The sequence below is a fragment of the Rutidosis leptorrhynchoides genome, chromosome 7 (assembly GCF_046630445.1).
Source record: "Rutidosis leptorrhynchoides isolate AG116_Rl617_1_P2 chromosome 7, CSIRO_AGI_Rlap_v1, whole genome shotgun sequence".
NCBI classification, from domain to species: domain Eukaryota; kingdom Viridiplantae; phylum Streptophyta; class Magnoliopsida; order Asterales; family Asteraceae; genus Rutidosis; species Rutidosis leptorrhynchoides.
In genome coordinates, this window is record NC_092339.1 from 11,148,847 (window position 1) to 11,173,575 (window position 24,729).

Sequence of the window (24,729 nt, forward strand, 5' to 3'; positions counted from 1 at the left end):
TGTGATTAACAAGCTAAACTTGCTTTCCCAACAGCATCAACAGTACCGTCAGCGTTACCAGCATCGTCAGTACAGTCAACATCCGAATTAACAACACCGATAACATCACAAACTCCGTCAGTTCAAGAATCACTGTGGACATCATTACGAATCAATAACGTATATATTGTATCAACGAGTTATGAAGAATTAACTCATTCCCTCTGAAGAAATTATATGTATATTATATATATATATATATATATATATATATATATATATATATATATATATATATATATATATATATATATATAAATCTTTCCGTGCTAAGCTATTGTGTGTGAATCTTAACTACTCGGTTAATTCATATTACAAATATGCAATAATGTACGTCCTTCGGCCGCAACTTAACCAGCGTTAACTACAATCTCTGTCGCAATTCAACAAATTCCAATTCATAATAAATCAAGTATATATTTGATTTTACACTTTCATCATCGATGTACTCGAAACTTTTCAGATAACATCATTCGTACTTTGCGAAATTCACAAGAATTCCACGAACCGAACATCATACATCAACAAATAACGAAGTATTGATTCATAATTTCAATGTCATTAAAGAAATACTGCGTAAAAGCTATGTACTTTTTAAAGCCTTTAGGGATTATTCAATTCTAGTTTCAACCGTAAATCAAATGAGTTTAATTTAACATTAACTCATTAAATCTATGTTACATCTGAAGAAAATATACATATATATATTTTCATAAAGACTGTAATAAAATTCTTTTGTACAAAATATTAATTGTGAAATTTTTTTTAACGGGTAGGTAATACCCGAGAGATATATAAATTCACAAATAATATGTTACATTCTTCGAATCTGATTCAGCAAATCATCCATTATACTCCCTACTTTCACAACAATATACATTCTTTTATAGAAATCAAAACAACCATACTCATTCAAAATTTAATTACATATTCTGATTTTGAAATCTCAAAATTCAACTCGAGATATGACCAAAATCATCACTCTTAGATCCTTACATCTTTCACAAGCTATATTTTGACTTCAAAACTGTGTTAGAACATCAAATGTATGTTAACGATTACAATCTGTGTTCAAACCCTTCGAAAATTTCTGAAGACACTTCGAATGATGAGCAATCGAGATGATGATCCAACCACATGTTACCCACAGTTATGTACTCGAAAAACTCTTGAAACCAAAGTAAAAGTTTAAACAACGTATCCGCGTCAGATTCTTTGGCATTTATTAGCAAAAATAACTTTGCGACTCCTATTCAAAGTAGCCAGTTTTGTCACAGCTCCAGCAAGTCAACTTTAACTTTTCAGTCAGACTAACCTTATTATAACCTTGAGATATACACCATCGTTACCAGGGAACCTTTTACATTCCACCACATTATTAGCAGATGTACCAACAACTTCATTACCCTTTGACTTTAGCCTCTCCAAAAAGTCATTATAATTATTTATTGAAACCCCATCATTTACTCATTCGCATCTTGTAATGAGAATTTCCATACGAATCATTGGGAATTAGCAATCAGTATTTTGAAATCTCGCAGCATGTCTACGCCAACAGTTATATGTGTATATATAACATCTATCTTCTGGACTTAATTTGAATGTGAAGTTTCTGAAAAGCACTCCGAACTACGAATTGGTTCTCCGAAAATGGAAAAAATGCTGATGAAATAGCAAAAACTATAAACGACTTTAAACGGTAAAAGCTGGATGATAATGATGAAGTGTGCTGGCAAAGCGCAGAAAAAGAGAAGTTTTGGAACTGGAAAACGGATTGAGCAAAGTAGGAAGGAGGCTGTGGACAAATTACAAAGACTGAACCTGACTTCAAAGGATCCAAATGATTCAGTACCTGCTGAAGTCATTAACGAATACCTTGCTCCTGACTCTAAACCCCTGCAGACAATATTCTTCATCATCCTCTTATATTAGAAATTCTAAAATATCATCATATCTTTCATTATAAATATCCTCCATATTTCTGAAGATATTTTCTTAATTTTTCTTATTTGAAATCATTTACCTCTTCGCACTATCTGTATTACATCATAAAAGAAACTATTTTAGTTTCTAAATTCTGAAACATTCAAGTTTAAAATAGGAATATTTTGAAGTAGTGTTGGGAACTGAAGCATGAATTAGTATAATATAATGACACTTGATCAACGTGATTATATTACAGTAAGTCATGCTGAGTTTCTAAATGGAACGTGATGATTCACAGATCATAACATCATCATGTGCCATGTTATACGACTCTTGTATTCTATTTAACCTCTAAAATATCAAGAAAATATTTCTTAATGATTCGGCCTTTTCCAAGGTATTCTAGTAATTTGACAAGTCAAGATCGTGCCATCACAATTTACTTCCTAGAACATTAACAATGTTCATTTCAAAATTCATATCTGTGAATTCTGGACCATTACAAGCGGTGCTTAATCGCAAGAAGAAGAAACGAAAGGACAAAACTCCGAAATAGAAATTGGGGTATAAATTGCAGCAAATAAAAGAGAGCATTAACTGTGAATGATAATGATTATAGAAGACAGAAGCAGAGACTTTGAAATATAAATGAACATATAAAGCCCAACGATAAACCAGAAATTATAAACCATATATATCGATGCATATAGCAATATAAAGACACGGGAGAACTAGAAACACTATAAACCCAAGAGTATAGTAGAAGTAAATAGATTCTTCCGGTGGTAGATGAAAAAGAAGAATGACCGATATGAAAGTTAGAAGTATATCGAGAATCAGAACTGGATGGAGCATATTGATGAATACTTTTAAATATGAGTTGATTGGGAAAGAATAGAAGGTGATGAAACATGACTAGGAACTTAGAAATCAACAAATTTAACTCACACAATGGCAGAATAAGTGAATCAAACCCTCTAGTGAATAGGTTAAGTTTTTTTGTGTGATTAATTTAGTCAAACCACAACTAAATCAAGTGTGATTACATCAACACCTAGAGCTATTATTCACCACCTGGGTGATTTGGACTGAGAGAGAATCGGAGGAGCTCACTAGATCTGAGTGTGTGTAACAAATGAGAGGCTTAACCTAAAATGAAGAACATAAGACTTTATATACCCCTGCTGTTGACTCACCCATACGATTCATTCATCACACGTATGAGTTGGCTTCATCAGCCGTACGGGTGATCACTCACTCGTGTCTTCTCATTTAGGTTGTAATTGTGACTTAGCTCAGTATCAACCGTGCGTATGAGCCTCTCAGCCGTACTAGTGAGGCTTCACTCGTACGTCTGACTAAGTCTAACATAGTCAAACATCTAAATCTCGTTCCTGCAGTTCCTGTAAGCACATACAAACACGGATAGGATAATAACGAGCAATCATGGTGGCCTGTAAACTGTTGTACCTGCAATGGACGTGGGTAGATGTCTAGGGAATTGCATAAAATGCATCAACAGAAGGTGTGAGTTGTAAGGAAACGAAGGAGGTGAATTTATAAGAAAATCTCCGACAGAACAATTAAAATGGACGATCGCATTTAAAGAGGATCCTAATTCCCTTGATTACCGGAGAGTCAAATCTTATTAAGAAGATTTTCTTCAAATCACTTGAAATCTGGGAATCAATCATATCTACGTCAAATGATAAGATGAATCTACACTTACTCATTTCACTCTTCTATGTTAGCTTCATTCGTACTCTTCATATAAATGGATTATTTATCCAATTTATTCGTTGATGATAAAACTCTAATTTTCAGCCCGTATGCATCATGAAAACATACTTATTATCATTCACGACCTTTCCACTCAAATTTCGGGACGAAATTTCTTTAACGGGTAGGTACTGTGATAACCCGGAAATTTCCAACCAAATTTAAACTTTAATCTTTATATGTTTCCGACACGATAAGCAATATTTGTTAAGTTAAATTTCAAGAATTTTAAACTATGTTCATACATTCATTCAACCTCGACCAAGTTCCAACGATTCACGAACCATTAAACGAATATGATTATATATGTATATGTATATATATATTATAACTTGAAACGTAAACAAAATATTAGATTAAATACTTTATATGATTGTATCTGTTTCAAAATGTTTATCAATGGAATTAGAAGATATGATCAAATGATTAAATTATCAGATATATTGAATTATGATTACAAGTCTCTGTTGAAAGGCCCACGTTGATTTGAGAAATCTTTCCATTTTAATAATATTCAAAAAATGTTAAAGTGATTTATAAATAAGAACAAATTGTCAATCAATGAGAACTAGACAAAGGATAGTGAAAGATTGAATCTCATAAAGACTCGATTGATCTATTTAGTTTCAAACGTACAAAAACGTTTTCAGTTTAAAAAGAACTATATTATTAAAACGTATATAACTTTTATAAATATCTAGAACCACTTTTGACAACTCATTACTTAACTAGTATGATAAAGATAACGATATTTATATTTTATTTTATTAAATATATATAACGATTTAAATTAATATTATATATATTTATACGCGTATTATACGTACATAATTTTATTCTTTTACTATACTTAAACTTTACCTTTACTTTATTTTTACTTTACTTTAACTTTAATAATTCATACTTTAATAATTCACTTTAATAATTCATACTTTAATAATTCACTTTAATAATTCATACTTTAATAATTTACTTTAATAATTCATACTTTAATAATTCACTTTAATAATTCACTTTAATAATTCATACTTTAATAATTTACTTTAATAATTCAAAAATCTATTATAAATAGAATTCAATAGGTTTTATTATTTCATAGAAACTTAAAAATATTTTTCTCTAAACTCTCTCAATCGATTTACATATATATATATTTACTCCGTATTATTTCAAGATATTATTAGTATACATAAAATATTACGACGGAGTGCTGTTCGAGTGATTTTGAAATTGTTTTTCGAGTGGGATAGGATTAAGGAAATTATGGGTTATAGCTATGGAGGTGATTGAGTATGGTTCATGGGTATGCTCGTGAGGTCAATATAGTGTTTATCATTTCTGTTGCGTCTACGTACCTTTCCTGCAATATTGAATCTCAATATTGATACGTGAGTACTCATAATTTAACTTTTACATACTAATAGTGTATCCCTGACTAGTGCTCGAGTATTTAGGATTATGCATGCTTGTACTTTTGATATTGCCCTTAGACAGGTTAGGTTGAATCATGAATTAGTTACACTTGCGGTTGAGATAAGGTATAAGATATGCATGTCCTTGGAAAGCTAACGAAAAATTAAGAACTTTTCCTTTAGATATCGAATGGTTTCGATGAACGGATTAGAAGTTATAATCAATTGAATTTTCGATATTTTTATTAAAAATGATTATTATTATCGTCGTTTTTATCGTCGTTCTAGTTTTATCTTATTATTATCATTATTATTATCTTTATCAATAAAAGGGATTTATCATTAAAAATTGTTATTTTTTTTATTATTACTATCGTTATTATCGTTAAAGTTATAATTAGTATTATTATTATTATTATCCAATTATTATTATTATTATTATTATTATTATTATTATTATTGGTATTATTATTATTATTATCATTATTAATATATATATCATTATTTAAAAATGGTTATTGTTATTGTTATTATTATTATTACTATATTATCATTAAGATAATTATTAGTATTATCGTTAATAATGTTATAGTAACTATCATTATTAATATTAGTGTAATTAAAACAAATATTTGTAACACCTAATTATTTTGATTACTATTATTATCATTATTATGAACACGATATAAAAGACGATTAAAAGCTATTAAACGAAACGATTAAGAAATAATGGGTAAGAGTATCATGATAAAATTAAAATATTATAAGATATTGATTTAGATAAAATTATCGTTCTTATTATTTTTATCATTATTATTATTATTAAAAGTATCGTTAGTATTAAAACTATCATTTTAACAAAAAATTATCATTTTAATAGAAATGTCATTGTTACTATAAAATATCATTATTATTATTATTTTAAATAGAATTATTATTTTAAAGATAATATTAAAAATTATCGTAAATATTAAAGTTATCATAATTAGAATTATCGTTTTATCATAATGTCATCTTAGTAATTATAAATATTGATATTTTTATAATAATAATTATTATTACAACATAATACAACTTTTACTTACTATCATTATAGATATTATTTTATCAAATAAATATGTGATACAAACATATTTTACTACGTGTAATAACTTACTTTAATAATACATATCATATTATCTTTATGATATTAAATGAACCCTATAAATTTAATTACTTAATATATATAAAAGTATATTTTATTATATAAATTTAATATAAAATTTTATTTATTAATAAATAAATTATATTATTTACTCTAATAAATCTTTTAAAAATATTTAAAAATATAAAACTACGATATTAAACTATATATTAATCATGTATAGATTTTTGGAAATTATTTTGAGTCAAATTTACTTTTGTTGACTTTTGCATATTAGTCTCGAGCATTAGGATTGTGGTACACTATGACTTGACCTAATTTGTTAGACAAATATTGACCAACACATAAATATATATAATTAATTTAGGTTCGTGAATCTGAGGCCAACCTTGCACTTGTTCCATGACGTTATATGTATTTTTACTATGAAATACAGTATGGTGAGTTTCATTTGCCTTTTTACCCTTTATATTTTTAGGACTGAGAATACATGCGCTTTTATAAATGTTTGACGAAATAGACACAAGTAATTGAAACTACATTCTATGGTTGAATTATCGAAATCGAATATGCCCCTTTTTATTAAAGTCTGGTAATCTAAGAATTAGGGAACAGACACCCTAATTGACGCGAATCCTAAAGATAGATCTATTGGGCCTAACAAACCCCATCCAAAGTACCGGATGCTTTAATACTTCAAAATTTATATCATGTCCGAAGGAGGATCCCGAAATGATAGGGGATATCCTTATATGTATCTAGTTAATGTCGGTTACCAGGTGTTCACCATATGAATGATTATTTTTGTCTCTATGCATGGGACGTATATTTATGAGAACTGGAAATGAAATTCTTGTGGTCTATTAAAATGATGGAAATAAATGATTATGATAAACTAGTGAACTCACCAACCATTTTGTTGACACTTTAAAGCATGTTTATTCTCAGGTGTTAAAGAAATCTTCCGCTGTGCATTTGCTCATTTTAAAGATATTACTTGGAGTCTTTCATAGCATATTTCAAAGAACGTTGCATTCGAGTCCTTGAGTTCATCAAAGATTATTATTAAATCAATTTATAGTTGGATAGTGGATATTATGAAATGGTATGCATGTCTGTCAGTTTTCGATGAAAAGAAAGATTGTCTTTTAAAAACGAATGCAATGTTTGTAAAATGTATCATATAGAGGTCAAATACCTCGCAATGTAATCAACTATTGTGAATCGTTTATAATGTATATGAACGGGTCCTTTCAGATCAGCTTCAAGGTTCGAAGTATTTTTCTAAGATTGATCTTAGGTCTGGATATCATCAGCTCCGTGTTAAAGAAGAAGATATCCCTAAGACTGCTTTCCGCACTCGTTATGGGCACTATGAGTTTTTAGTGATGCCGTTTGGATTAACAAATGCCCCAGCGGTATTCATGGATTTAATGAACCGTGTGTTCCATGAGTATTTGGATAAGTTTGTGATCGTATTGATTGATGATATCTTGGTATTCTCAAAGAGTAAAGAAAAGCATGAGAATCATCTCCGTGTTGTACTGGAAACCCTCCGAAGTAAGAAATTGTTTGCGAAGTTCTCTAAATGTGAATTCTGGTTGCAACGAGTTGCCTTTCTAGGTCATGTTGTATCGGCTGAAGGTATAATGATGGATGGTCGAGACCTACTTCTGTTGTTGAGGTTCGAAGTTTTCTTGGTTTAGCTGGTTATTATCGAAGATTTGTTGAAGGTTTTTCAACGATTGCTTTGCCGCTTACCAAGTTGTTAAGGAAAGGGGAAAATTTTGTGTGGACCGAGGAACGACAAAAGAGTTTCGATGAGTTAAAGAAAAGACTTGTGTTAGCTCCTATTCTTGCATTGCCGTCAGGAAGTGGAGGTTTTCAAATCTATAGTGATGCTTCTAAGCATGGTTTAGGTTGTGTTTTGATGCAGCATGGTAAGGTAATTTCTTATGCCTCGAGGCAGTTGAAACCCTATGAGGTTAATTATCCTACTCATGATTTGGAGTTAGCTGCTGTGATTTTTGCGTTGAAAATATGGAGGTATTATCTTTATGGAGAAACTTGTGATATTTTCACCGATCACAAGAGTCTCAAATACATATTCACGTAAAAAGAGATAAATATGAGACAACGAAGGTGGCTTGAGTTATTAAAGGATTATGATGCAAACATTCAATACCATCCGGGTAAAGCGAATGTGGTAGCCGACGCTTTGAGTAGAAAGACATTTGGTAGTATCTCATGTTTGGTTACTCACATTCGAGAATTCGAAAGACTTGATATGGGATTGAGTAAGAGAGGAGCATCTGGTATGTTGGCAAATTTAAAACTCGAGTTCGATTTAATTTCAAGAATAAAAGAGGCTCAATTGGATGATGGGGATTTGTGGACAGTGTTTCAAAATTTGGAAGAGGGTAAAGTGAAAGAGTTCAGAGAAGATGATGATGGGGTTATTTGGTGTGGGAATCGATTGTGTGTTCCTAATGATGATGTTATTCGTGAGGCTCTATTGTCTGAGGCTCACAACTCACCTTTTTCTGTACATCCTGGTTCGACCAAAATGTATCAGGATTTGAAGCAGCACTTTTGGTGGAGTGGCATGAAGAAAGACGTTGCTAGATATGTTGGGAAGTGCCTTACTTGTCAACAAGTAAAGATCGAGCACCAACGTGCTAGTGGTTTGTTGCAGCCGTTGGACATCCCTGTGTGGAAGTGGGATGATATCTCAATGGATTTTGTCTGTGGGTTACCAAGGACTAGTAAAAGGAATGATGCTATTTGGGTGGTGATTGATAGATTAACCAAATCGGCACATTTCTTGCCTATTCGTATGGATTATTCGGTAAGTAAGCTATCCGAGCTTTTTCAGCAAGAAATTGTGAGATTACACGGGGTTCCTTCATCCATCGTATCCGATCGTGACCCCCGATTTACATCTAGATTTTGGAAGGGGTTACAGAAAGCTTGGGGTACGCGATTGAAGCTTAGTACTGCTTTCCATCCACAAACTGATGGACAGTCTGAGCGTAAGATACAGATTTTGGAAGATATGCTTCGAGCGTGTGCCCTAGATTGGAAGGGAAATTAGGATGAGTACTTATGTTTGGTGGAGTTTGCCTATAATAATAGTTGGCAGGCTAGTATCCGTATGGCGCCATTTGAGATGCTTTATGGTCGAAAGTGTAGAGTGCCAGTTTGTTGGAATGAAGCGGGTGAAAAATTGATTAAAGGACCTGAGTTGGTTAGAGTGACTAATGAAAAGGTCGCTATAGCTACGAATCAATTGAAGGAAGCCCAATCGAGACAGAAAGTGTATGCCGATAAACACCGACGTTCGTTAGAGTTTGTGGTGGGTGATAAGGTGTTTTACTACGAAATACTTATTATATTTTTACTACGAAATACTACAAAATACACAAGTTTTAAATATTTATTTACAGATGGAATATACCTAAACCTTGCTACAACACTTATAGGCAGTGTACCTAATCGTAGAGTAGTATAGTTTTTAGTAAGTCCGGTTCATTCCACAGGGAGACGACTTATTATACACTATATTTTAAACAACTATATTTGTACAAAATATATATTTATATATATAATAATAATATAAAAGGGGGTTTACCGTTTAATGACCGGTTTATCGATTTTATATTTTAAGTCACAATTAAAACCTAATGAAAAATATAAATGACGATAATTTAAGTGCGTAAAATAAAATGCGATAAGAAATAAGATAAAAGTATTATACTGATTTAAACTTCCGTAATCATGATGTTTGACTTTTTGATTTCTAATTAATTATCCTGGGTTAATTGTCCTTTGTCCTGGATTATTTGAAACCTATCTGGTTTTGCCCATAATAGTTCATCGGTTATAATTATAAAATGCTCGGCAAATTTAACCTTATACCCAAAGTCAAATATTCCAACTAATTGGGGATTCGAACTGTAACAAGGTCTTAATACTTTGTTTAATGAATACACCAGGTTATCGACTGTGTGTAATCCAAGATTTTAATACTTTATTAACAATTACACCAATTACCCTTGAATGTAATCCACCCATGTTTTAATGAGTCCAGTGACTATTAATTCATCCCCGTGTCCGGTCAAATGAACAATAATTCGTATTTATAAATATCCCGCCCATCGTATTCGATTAAGCGTATGTGGTTATATATAGATACATCAAATTGTAACCTTTATATTAAATTAACGAGGTATCGTTAATTTAATATAAAGCCCATTAATAGCCCATAGTCTAATTTCCACAAGTGTCGTTCTTTTGTCCAAACCCCAATTATGGTACAAAGCCCAATTACCCCATCTTTAATATTTAGCCCAACATCATGATTACTTCGATTTAAATAAGCATAATAATAACTTAGTTACAAGACATTAATTTAAAAAGGAGAACATAACTTACATTGAGTATTTATCGCGTAGCTTTACACAGACAGAACTTCGACTTTTAAACCCGTAAAATAACCTTTACATAACCAAAACTAATCTAATATAAAACTAAACTAATATATATTATATATATATATATAATATATATATATATATATATATATATATATATATATATATATATATATATATATATATATATATATATATATATATATATATATATATATATATATATATATATATATATATATATATATATATATATATATATATTACAGAGGGAGTATATGATATATGTGTGTTGAGAGTCGACTGAAACTGGCGAATTTATAGCACTTGGCCAACTTTTTCATGCCATGCGATCGTATGGAAATAAGGCAGCAGGGCCATGCTATCGCATCTCCAGCTGGATCCAGCCTACCTTGGTTTGTTTCCTAGCTTTTCGACGTTATTTAATATAATATATAAATAATTTATATAATTATTTAAATATAATATTATATTCTTGTGCATAGTAGACTTGTAATTTTTGGTCCGTTGCGTCGGGCGTTGATAGTTGGCTCAGGTCCCGGTTCCGGATTTTCGAACGTCCTTTCGTATAATTTAATATCTTGTACTTTGCGTTCCGCAACTTGTACTCTTGTCATTTTTAGACGTTTCTTATCAATAAATTGAACCACTTGGATTGTATCTTGTACATTTGAGCTTTTTGGACGTTTGCGTCTTCAAATCTTCTTTTTCGCCTTTTGTCTTCGCACTTATTTAATATAAACGATTACAACTTATAATAGAACAATGATGTGTAGCGAGGTGTATATAAAATAGTTATTATTTTTACTAGGAAATACTACAAAATACGATACAATTTTACACAAGATATTTATTTATTTATAGAATGGATATACTTAAACCTTGCTACAACACTTATAGGCAGTGTACCTAATCGTACAGTAGTGTAGTTTTTAGTAAGTCCGGTTCGTTCCACAGGGAAATCTTTAAACAAAGCTCAACGCTATATTAGTTTACTTTTATAAAAATACAAATATATATAAGTAATATTATTATTATAAAGGGGGGTTTTTACCGTTTAATGACCGGTTTGTCGATTTTATATTTTAGTCGCAGTTAAAACCTAATGTAAAATATAAAATAAATACTAGACTTAAATTAAAGCGTAAAGTAAATAACGATAATGAAATTGCGAATAATAAAAGTGCGATAAAATAAACTTGCGATAATTAAAAAGTACGATAATTAAAAGTGCGATAAAATAACAATAAATAAAAGTGCGATAATTAGAAGTGCAATTAAATATAAAATAAAGGAAATTAAATATGAAATAAAAGAATTATGCTTATTTAAACTTCCGTAATCATGATGTTTGACGTGTTGATTTTAGTTTTATGCCCATGGGTTAATTGTCCTTTGTCCTGGATTATTCAATATGTCCGTCTGGTTTTTGTCCATAACAGTCCATCAGTCATAAATATAAATTGCAAGTGTCCTTGTCAAATTATTATTATACCCGAAGATAAATATTCCAACTAATTGGGGATTCGAATTGTAACAAGGTTTTAATACTTTGTTTAATGAATACACCAGGTTATCGACTGCGTGTAAACCAAGGTTTTACTACTTTGTTAACAATTACACCAATTACCCTTGAATGTAATTTCACCCCTGTTTTAATTATTCTACTGGCTATTAATCCATTCCCGTGTCCGGTTAAATGAACGATTATTCGTACATATAAATACCCCGCCCATCATGTCCGATCGAGTGTATATGGTAATTTATAGGGACGCCCAATTGTAAATCTTTATATTAACATTAACAAACTTTCATTTAGTTAAACAAATATAAAGCCTATTAATAGCCCATAGTCTAGTTTCCACAAGTGTCGTTCTTTTATCCAAACCCCAATTATGGTACAAAGCCCAATTACCCAATTTTAGTAATTAGCCCAACATCATGATTACTTCGTTTTAAATAAGCATAATAATAACTTAGCTACGAGACATTAATGTAAAAAGGTTGAACATAACTTACAATGATTAAAAATAGCGTAGCGTTACACGGACAGAATTTCGACTTACACCCTTACAACATTCGCTAACATACCCTTATTATTAGGATTTAAAATTAAAATTAAAATTAAAATATAAATTATATATATATATATCGTATATATTGAGAGAGATAGAGAAATAAGATATGAAATTTGATCAGAATTCGGTTTGCTTTATAGCCAGACTTGATTTTTGGGGCTCCGCGACTCGCGGCAAAATGCCCTTCAAACTCCGCGAGTCGCGGAGATATATTTACAGCTCAAACCCTTGGAGTTTTCTCTGCCGACGGTTTTTAATATATATATATATAATATATATAATTAATATAATTAATTATATATTATATTATATTTATATACATAGTTAACTTGTAATTTTTAGTCCGTTGCGTCGAGCGTTAAGAGTTGACTCTGGTCCCGGTTCCGGATTTTCGAACGTCCTTGCGTACAATTTTATATCTTGTACTTTGCGTTTTGAATCTTGTACTTTTGTAATTTCGAGACGTTTCTTATCAATAATTGGAACCTTTTTGATTGTCTTTTGTACTTTTGAGCTTTTTGGTCGTTTGCGTCTTCAATTCGTCGAATCTGTCTTTTGTCTTCACCTTTTATTATTTAAACGAATATCTCTTGTAAATAGAACAATTGCAACTAAAAGCTTGTCTTTCTTGAGGAATAATGCTATGAAATATATGTTCGTTTTTAGCATTATCAAACAATTACAACTAAATACTTTACATATTGGAAGGATATTGATACTAAATATATGTTCATTTATAGCACTATCAAATATCCCCACACTTGAACGTTGCTTGTCCTCAAGCAATACAGAACTTGAAATTAAATCACACGAATCACTTCTTTATTCTTCACACTTTATACATAAGTGATTTTGATACGGTGGTATAAACAATGGTAGTAACGATGTGGTTTACAGTCCCACATGACTATGAAAATTTAGATCCTTTAAGGAAATTGGATCTTTATGAAAACATTTGATCTTTTGAAAATTCATTCTAGCTTTTACCCTAGATAAGTTTTTCGGAATAACCCTTCACCGGTATTTGCAAAATGTTTTTGTGGGTTTGGTGGGTTTCAGATTTTAAAATTTTAGCTCAAAACTTGCGGTTTTGTGTCACCCACTTGCTAACCTTGTATTAGGAAAGCAACACGTCCAGTATACTTGCTCCATATATTACCTTTCGGTAAACTACCGTCCGGTTGTAAAGGAAAGCGTTGAACAAGCAACTTTTAAGGCAATATCCCGTGACATGCAGATGTTCATGGTCTAAAACGTGTCGGATGCAATTACTATCCTTTGTAGGAGCAATAATAAAGATCACCCTATAGTTTTTCGGTCTGGCACAAGGTCCTATCTTCGACCATGCTATGCAACCACCGTTCTTACGGTTGACACCCAATTTGGTTCAGGTGACCTAATGAATTTCAGGTGAATTCTTAGGATTTTACGTTCAATGGTAATGAACGCATTGAAAATGGGTTTTCAGAAAACAAATTGGTTTGTAATTTGATCAAAATATTTTCTCGTTCAAGCTCGAGTTTAGATATCATCGAATTCCATGAGTTTGTAAATCCCAATCTTTAAGGTTAATCTCAAGGATTGAGTAATATCAGGCTTAAATGATGATTTTTGATCTTTAAGGAGATTATCCTTTCTGAGGGTCTGATTCATTAGTCTTATCAAGCTAATTTGCACGACGCCCTCCCCATTTTACGAGACAGATCCTCTCATGGTTAGGATAAGTCTGACCACTTAGCGACCCTGTTTGATGCTGAGGTCCGTGGATTTCCTGCTGATTTTAGAGATGACTTTTCTAGATTTTTCGTCAACCTACAGCTGGTCTGGATGACAACTTCTTGACCTAAATCAAGAAGCGCGTGTCTTTTTCGGAAGACTTTACTTTCTTTTAATGATGGAATTGATTCATCGTGTAGATTCATCTATTCTTTCAAAGGTATTACAATAAATCGGGTAAAACTAATTAGTTTAGTTCAAAGCAAAAGTACCTGCAATAATCTGTACAGAAACATGTGATAGATAGTTTTTAATTGAATAACTTGGTACATTCTCCCCACACTTGGCTTTTTTTCATGAGTCTTTTTATATCCTAATAAATAAATTCAAGCGTTTTAGTTGTTTCTCAATTTATGTCCTTTCCGAGGTAACAATAATTTCGGCATTAACACCTAGTTTTATCGTTCATAAATATGTATAAACATGCTTTTGAATTCATTTAGTTGAAAAATTTTAAAATTTTCACAATATTTAGAAAATAAGCCAAGTATAAACCCGAGAGAATTTATAACCCTTCCCCACACTTGAGATCATGCAATGCCCTCATTTGCATGAAATCAGACTCTAATTATAAATTCATGAGGGTGATTAGTGTAGAAAAGTGATTGAAAATACCCAGTTTGTAATTACAAAGCTCGTCGAATGATAGATGGCGCGCCTCATCATTCATTCCTTCTTGTTTTATCACACATGTTTTTCTTCAAAAACGGTTGATTTTCTGAACTGTTTGCTAATAGTTGAAAATGCGTCTTTTACCCTAACTCATCATGCATTTTTATTAACGAGTTATGCACTAACCCGAACCCCTAATTTAACGTTAAGTGGGGTTAGAATTCCCCACACTTAGCTGACGACATGTGAAGTCGGTAGAATAAGTTCCACGAATTAAAATAGTGAGCCAGTTATTTATATCTCGGGTGGTGTATGATATATCAATGGGTTTAAAGTTTAGACTCACCCGATCGTCACTACTTAATTCTTTTTTTAAGTGTAGCTTTTAGTAAATGGATATGTCTCTTTTCCGGTTCTTGGTCAAATGGATCGATATACACCGACATACATATTACAGGGTGGACAATTCCTAGCATTTCCTTCCTTTTATTCTCGGGATCAAAGTTTTCACCTCTATTACCCAATTGGGTGAAATCCGAGGTGTCATTATCTATTACAGCTCGTAGTTCATCTTCGGTAGATGACCCGTCTATTGAGAATATTGGGTTGGAAGGTTGTGGCTGGATTGAAGCAAATTCTTCTTCATTAACGGTCCTTATCGGTTCCTCCACTTTGGTCTCGGGGGTAAAATTTTCAACGTTATCGTTTTCCCAAGAGTACCAATTTGTCACCCTTACTTCTTCTTCATCCATTGATGGATCGATGATTTCGTCGGTAGAGGCTAATGTGTCGATATGTTGTGAAATGGGTAAGACTGAATAAAAAGTATCATCGGGATAGTTGGTGATTTCGGAGCTCTCGAATTCATCAAAATTCGATGATATGAGATTTTCTTGCACACGACTCCTCAGATCAACAAGTGTGTAATCTGATAGAGTTTCAGCTTGCCGATTTACAAACTCTCTCATTTGTTCATTTTGAGCATCAAGTTCTTCGAGTTTGATTTTCATATAATCTAAAGAATTTTCAGGCACATAATTTTTCTCGTCTTCTGGTTGTTGAGTTTGGATATATTCTTGGAAATAATCCCAATTAGAATTGTATTCCTCATAATCATTCCATTCAGGTTCCATGGGTGCATAATTTTCCATAGGAACGTAATAATAACATTCCCATGTTGAGTGATAATCTCCACAGATTTCACAACCAGTTATTGTTTCGTCATTCGTGATCCAAGATTGACCGAACGAATTATCATCAACACCCATTTGAGAGTATTGATTAAATTGATTTCGGATGTCATAAAGAGTTTCCAAAATATTCTCAAGATTATCCATAATGCGCTTATTACCAAATTTTAGCTACAATATGGTGCATTTACTAATTATCCTATTAGTTATAAATTATATAAGTTATTAAATTAATAGACTTTTCTAATTTTGCCCACGTTTCGAATAGCCAATAGATGCAGCAGGAAGCCAGGACCCTTTAAATCGGAAGCCCACAACTCGCCACTAACAAATCCAACTATTACTACGAACCAGAAAATTTGGATGTCTATCAATTTAACCGCTTAAAATAATTTTTCGTTTGGAATTTTAGAGAAGAAATAGAAAATCTGTGTCCTAAAAACTAGCGTGTCGAGAAATAAGAAAGAAAAAGATTACACGTCGAAAAAACGTCGAAAAATAAAAATAAGATAGTAGCGCGTCGTAACTTAAAAGGTACTAAAATTTATAAACAGCGTTACAAAATTCTAAAGCACCTAAATCTTAATCTAAAGAAAAGGCATTTAAGAGATTTTACGGCAAAGTCTAAAAATCTAGAAATATAAAATAAGCTATGGCAAAATACTAGTCTTAAAACTAATTACGAACGATAAAAATACAAATATTACGAATAAATGATAAAAATACAAATTGTAATTAAAATGATAAAAATACAAATTTTATAAAAATATTATTTTTATATTATATATTTTATAAAAGTATTAATTTTTTTATAATTATAAAACTAATTAAAACTTAAATTACAAGTTAAATTAAAACTAAAACTAAAACTAAATATTAAAATAAATAACCCTAAATAATAATAATAATAAATAATACCCCGTAATAAATGCTGAATAAGGGTTTCTGGCGTGTCAGATCAGGTCATGCGACCGCATGGTTTTAAGGCACCCGGCTCATGCGACCGCATGGGCCTGGGTTTCAGGTTTTTTTTTATATTGTTTTTCTAAAAATTATATATAAATATATTTACACAAATATATATTAAAAATATAGCGTTTCGTCGAGTTCCCCGGCAGCGGCGCCAAAAACTTGATGATGCAGCGGAGGGATACGAAATACTTATTATATTTTTACTACGAAATACTACAAAATACACAAGTTTTAAATATTTATTTACAGATGGAATATACCTAAACCTTGCTACAACACTTATAGGCAGTGTACCTAATCGTAGAGTAGTATAGTTTTTAGTAAGTCCGGTTCATTCCACAGGGAGACGACTTATTTTACACTATATTTTAAACAACTATATTTGTACAAAATATATATTTATATATATAATAATAATATAAAAGGGGGTTTACCGTTTAATGACCGGTTTGTCGATTTTATATTTTAAGTCACAATTAAAACCTAATGAAAAATATAAATGACGATAATTTAAGTGCGTAAAATAAAATGCGATAAGAAATAAGATAAAAGTATTATACTTATTTAAACTTCCGTAATCATGATGTTTGACTTTTTGATTTCTAATTAATTATCCTGGGTTAATTGTCCTTTGTCCTGGATTATTTGAAACCTATCTGGTTTTGCCCATAATAGTTCATCGGTTATAATTATAAAATGCTCGGCAAATTTAACCTTATACCCAAAGTCAAATATTCCAACTAATTGGGAATTTAAATAATTTATATGATTATTTAAATATTATATTATATTCTTGTGCATAGTAGACTTGTAATTTTTGGTCCGTTGCGTCGGGCGTTGATAGTTGGCTCAGGTCCAGGTTTCGGATTTTCGAACGTCCTTTCGTATAATTTAATATCTTGTACTTTGCGTTCCACAACTTGTACTCTTGTCATTTTTAGACGTTTCTTATCAATAAATTGAACCACTTGGATTGTATCTTGTACATTTGAGCTTTTTGGACGTTTGCGTCTTCAAATCTTCGTTTTCGCCTTTTGTCTTCGCACTTATTTAATATAAACGATTACAACTTAAAATAGAACAATTACAACTAAATACTTTACATATTGGAAGGATATTACTACTAAATATATGTTCATTTATAGCACTATCAAAGGGTATATGACGTTTTGGTTTGAAAGGAAAGCTCAATCCTCGATATATTGGACCGTTTGAGATATTGGATCGAGTTGGTGAAGTATCTTATCGTTTAGCATTACCGCCATAGTTATCTCATGTTCATAATGTATTTCATGTATCTCAGTTGCGGGGTTACAACTATCATCCATTGCACGTGGTGCAATATCCTTTTTCTGAAATTCGAGCTGATCTTTCTTATGTTGAGTAGCCCAAGGCTATCATAGAACGCGGGGAGAGAGTAACTCGTAAAATCTCAACCCCTTTCGTTATAGTTCAATGGAAGAATCATTCTGCTAGCAAGGCCACTTGGGAACTCGAGCAAACCATGTGGGTCGAGCACCCTCATTTGTTTGCTAATTGGTGCATTTCGATTCTATAACCTCTTTCAATTTCGAGGACGACATTTTTTTAAGTAGGTGGAGTTATAATATCCTATAAAATTAAAACAATTTAAAAATACATAACTAGTTTTTATTACTTATAAACTATAATAGATCAAACTAAATTAAATAAAATATATATGATTGATACTTAATTAATAAGTGATAAATAGATTAATTGGTAAATTAATGAACATAAAAATCTTGATTTGTAAAGTAAGAACGTGAAATACAAGTATAGCAAACAAACATTTTGTATCATTTATTAGATGGAATTTGTTTGGCCAACATTTATTAAAAGAGTAGGTGATAAGTCTCTTAAGTTATATGTATTCCACTAATATCATCATTTGACACATTCTTGGTTAGAAATACAAATAAACCAACTGAAAAGAAATATCCACCTAGTTGATAGCCATGCACGACAATCCCAAATATTGAAAGGAAGAAAATAGAGACAATAGAGATATCAAAGAAGAAACGAAATACTTGCGTGTCTAGTCTCGATTCTAACACGATTTAAAGGTAACTACTAATCACCATCTTTGTTATAGATGTATAATTTGTTTATTGTTTTTTTTAATCAAGTTACTAGTTTAGATTTACTACATATCACATGACTTATTATAGAGATGAGGTGTTACGATTTTGAGTACAAAATGGGCATCTTTTGTGAATATTAATCTTAAACAAATTGTAGTCATATATTTAGTAATGGAGTATTGAAAATCTATATGAATCTAGAATATCAAAATTATAATATGGTGGAATTAAAGTGTACAAAATTTAACGTTGTGACTCTGCTTTTTAAAGATTAATAATATAATATAATATGAGTACTTGTAAATTACAACTAGTAAGTATTGTGTTTTAGCCAAGAAAATGGACGGAGAGTTGATGCAATTATTAAACATGTATCATGTGTTAATCGATCGATAGTCGTAACAAAATTATATTTACTGATCTATATCTTTTGTTGCAAATAATTACTCATTATAAGGAATATCGTTATTTTTACACATACATTCAACTGAATTGTTCATATATATATTATTACATTATTTGATGTAGTCTAATAGATCTTTTATCCTATTAGAATTAGAACTAATTTGATTAATTGAAATCTTGCTACAACAATAACGACATACACAAATTCGAGTTGGTGCGTATTATAATTAATGGAGTATTTAAAACTTATGTGAAATATAGAAAAGTTGAAACAAACGCATAAGAATTATATGGTAACACTAATTATATAAAGGATATTACATACTCCCTATTTGAATGCGTTTTGTACTCATACGTGTGTATTCATTAGATTTGGCTCGGCGATCATCTCCTTTGGTGGTATTTTGTTGTCCTTGGAATTTCGTCATTCAACATAAGGTACGGATATTCTAGGTGGTTCTAGGATCGCTTCGGTAAATCTTTCCTCTCAAAACTTTGTTTCGAATTGTGTATATAAATCTTGTTGTATGACATGCTCATTTGAAAGGTTATTTTGTTTAATTAGTTTTTGAAGTGTATATGTTATAATGTCCCCTATTTTTGATGTACTAACGATATTGCTAATCACTTGTATAAATTTGGGGAAATATAACATTTAGTATTGAGAAATTGTGTCAAAACCGTGTCTCTAAAACCCACCAAAAATGGCCCCGAAAACTGTCCCGAACAGCTGATGTTTCAGCCGTAAAAACAGCCCGTATGTGTCCCAAAAGCAGCCCCGAAAAGGTTGGAAACGTCCTGGTGAAGAACGTGTGTGGGTGACGAGTGGTACGGTGATTCGTATCGAGTGTCCCTCATTCCACGTGGCTTTACATGTCCCGTTTAAGTTGTTAATATGTAAAGGGCTAAAGTATTATGTAACACGACTCGTGACAAAAGTTAGACCGAATGGTTGGGTTGAAACGTGATTTTAAAATAATACAACATGCAATGTTATATACATTTTAAGTGTTTGGTGAAGCGTAAAATATTTAAATCAACTCGTTAATTCTTTTTAAAACATATTTTAAAGTCCGTTAGTCACTTTAATAATATTTGAAAATTTATAATTAATAAATCGGTTAAAACGTTTTCATAAAATATGCCTAAGAGTAACCTATCCATGGAGGTCCCATGGGCGCATTATTGTGACACCGGTAACGTGGCATCGACCGTAGCATGTATTTGTTATATCTACGGCGTCTTCTTTTGATTTCCCGGTGGTGGTACGAGCTCTTTATATTTGTTATTATATTTGTGATAGGAGGCGTATGGATCGATTCTAGGATTTTGTTTTGATGGTGTACGTTCATCGTAGTGTCATACGAAACGTCACCGATATGGATGATTAGTGGAGTAGCTACCCTATGATTTCATTTTGATACTTTGTACATATTTGTTTTGACTCTTAGTGCATTATTTTATGAAATTTGCATCATGACATATGGTATTGTGGATCTATACATATTCGCGCTTTGTTTTGCAACTAAGTTATTTTGAAAATAAGTTCGTTTTGAAATTAAATTTTTGCATGTCATACTATACTCCGTTATTCGTTATACCTGCTCACTGGGCTTTGGCTCAGTCGTATTCTTTATTTTCCTTCTTATACGACAGGTAACTAAGGGGGCGTCGGGAACGAGGGAAGAGTGTAGAGTGGAATGAACTTAGCACCTTGCCTTAGAGATTTCCTTCAAGATTTAGTAGCTTATTTTGGTTTAGTAGTACTTTTGAATAAGTTTGTCAACTTTGGTTTGAACTATGGTTTGAATTTGAATAAGAATAACGCTCACTTAACTTTTAAGTTACCTTTATTTATATGTTTTGGCATTCGTAAGATTAGGGTCTTTACAACCCGTAACAAACCAAACACCACTCATGCATCTTTACGGTAGACATCCCCGAAGACACACAGCTAAAAGAATACCAATCAAGCTCAGGAGCAAAGAATGGTCGTCCTCAGCCATAATGACCCCAGGATGCACCAAACGATACGAGACTCACACACCCACCCACCACACACACACGCCCCCTCCTATATATATATATATATATATATATATATATATATATATATATATATATATATATATATATATATATATATATATGGTTTTTGAGCCAATGCGTTAGATGGATGTATAAAAATCGTGCAAAAAATTGTAATTTACAGTTCATATTAGTATGTAAATACCGATTCTAAAAAAGTAGGATAAATATAAGAATTTTCTAAGAGTCCGTGGTATTGACACATATTAAAAATTCTTTCAAGTTTAAGAATCTGTGATGTTGACAAATTTTAAAAGTGGTGTTAATAAATTAATGTCTACAATTTTTTTATTTCCCACAATTAATATCTTTTTAATTATATATAAATTATATACTTTGTAATATTTAGAGAAACTATGAATCCATTGAAAATTTGTCATAGAATATAACGTTAGTAAAGTTCAAGTTATATTATTTTACAATTATTATATACAATTATTTTTTGAATGAAAGTGTAACCCGCGAGTTTAATTTTAAAAAAAGTTGTTAGTCATTTCAGCAAATTAAGAGTACTCGGGAGAGTTGCATAATTAATATTATAATAGTCATATTTGCATGTTTATAAATATTTTAAGAACTTAAACTGTAAATTCAAATTACTTTCAATTTTATTGCTAAAACGAAATGCGCCATTGGTAGTGCATCGAAGCTCCGTGTCGAATACAATTTATTGCCTTTAGTTCATAAAATTATTTCGAATTGAACGGTGATGGCGGTGGAACCTAACTCGCGGCGAACATAAAGATAAATCCGTTTAAAATTTTTGGTAGGTTTTTTTTGTAGGTGTTTATTAAATAGTGTAATGACCCGTCCAAATCCATTTGGACGAATACATCATTCATCGATTTCACAGTGAGGTACTGACCTCTACATGATACGTTTTGTAAACATTGCATTCTTTTGAAAAGGCACACCATAATTGAATATCAAATTTCAAGGTTTTTGACGTTTGATGATTTCTACATATAGACAATCACCGTAAATAATAGTTAACAATACTACATCCGTTGATAATGCAGTCAAAATAAGATACATGGTGATTATTTTGTGAATGCAACATTTTCTCGAATAAAGCATGTATGACTCCATGCATATAGCTTGTATAACGTATAAGCAAACAACGGAAGACTTCTAGGAACCTAAGAATAAACATGCTTAAAAGTCTTAACACAAAGGTTGGTGAGTTCATAGTTTTAATGTTGCGCATAATCTGTATATAAAGGTGGATCACAAGATTTCAGTTGTTTCATCCAGAAGCATTTATCAAATTATTCTACAAGATTGAGCACCCGGGTAACTAAACTTTAACGTTATAATAAGTACCCCTGTTTTAACATACATGCAATCAACATGTATAATACACACAATCCAACGTGTACTAAACTCAAATAGCATACGTCTGTTTTATAGTTCAGGCTAGGGTTTCTATACCAGGAATAGACGGGGATGTCAAGCCCTAGGGATCCATATACCACTATTCGCGCCCACCAGTTCTTATAACCGGCAGTTACTAGTTACCAAAGCTAAGGGATTTTCGGTTCAAACTCGGTGTAGAATTTAGTATGTACTTGTATCCATTGCGTTTAAAATAAAATGCATGTATTCTGAGCCCAAAAATATAGATTGCAAAAGCAATTAAAAATGGAGCAAATGAAACTCACCTTAGCAGCACATAAGGTCATTCATCGAAATGTGACCGAAACTCGTAATGCCAAATAACCGTAGATCTCAACCTAGAGAACATATGTTGGTCAATACATGTCTAACAAGCTAGGTCGGGTCATAGTGTATCACAATCCTAATGCTCGAGACCGACATGCAGAAGTTAACAAAAGTCATCTCAAAATTTAACCTGACCCAATATGATCTTTAAATCTATACATGTTTATTAACATAGTATAAGTCTTGATAATTGAACGAATTTATAGTTTATCAAACTCAAAATATTATTTATTTCAGGAGCTATATTATATTTGAATTATCATGGCAATCGAACATGTTTTATTATTTCACATAGTTTTTCAATACTTGTAAAATCAGATTATAGTGTTTATAAAGCTTTAAAACATGATAAGACAGTCAACTTTGACAATTGATCAACAAAACAAAACGTGCCTTATATAGAAATTCATTTACTCGATTAGTAATATATAAAAATCTCATTTATCAATCTCATAGACAAGTTGTTTAAATATAAATTTACAGTTTCAAACACAATTTCAATTAACGTTAATCATAATTCAGTTGACCATATCTTTTAATCCGTTCATCGAAATCACGCGATTTCTAAATGAAAAGTTATTAATTTTTTGTCAGCTTTCCAATAACATGCGTATCATATACCTTATATCAGTAGTGTATGTATTAAATTCGTGATTCATCGTAAAACTATTTAACAACGAAATTTAGCATACACGCATGTATAAACATATATACTCGAGCACTAGACATGGATACACTATTAATATATAAAAGATAAGATATGAATGCTCACTTATCAATATTGTGATTCAATACTATGGGAAAGTACGTAGACGCGACGGAGATGATAAACACTAGTTTGACCTCACGAGCTATACCCCCGAGCTATACCCATAAACTCCATAGCTATAACCCATAATTTCCTTAGCTCTATCCCGCTCGTAAAACTCGTTTTAAAAACATGCGATCAGAACCTCATCGTAGTATTTTATGTATAATACTTAATAATAATAATAATACTAATAATAATAATAATAATAATAATAATAAT

General features: G+C 31.3%; 1 protein-coding gene across 1 annotated transcript in view; it reads left to right on the top strand.

Moving 5' to 3' along the window:
• The first annotated feature begins 9,454 nt into the window (after nt 1-9,454).
• The window catches only part of LOC139858939 (uncharacterized), a 38,893-nt gene continuing 23,618 nt past the window's right edge, over nt 9,455-24,729 (top strand). Inside the window, exon 1 of the mRNA XM_071847769.1 lies at nt 9,455-9,618. Within this exon, the coding sequence (XP_071703870.1) occupies nt 9,455-9,618 (164 nt within the window). The remainder of the gene's footprint in view (nt 9,619-24,729) is intronic.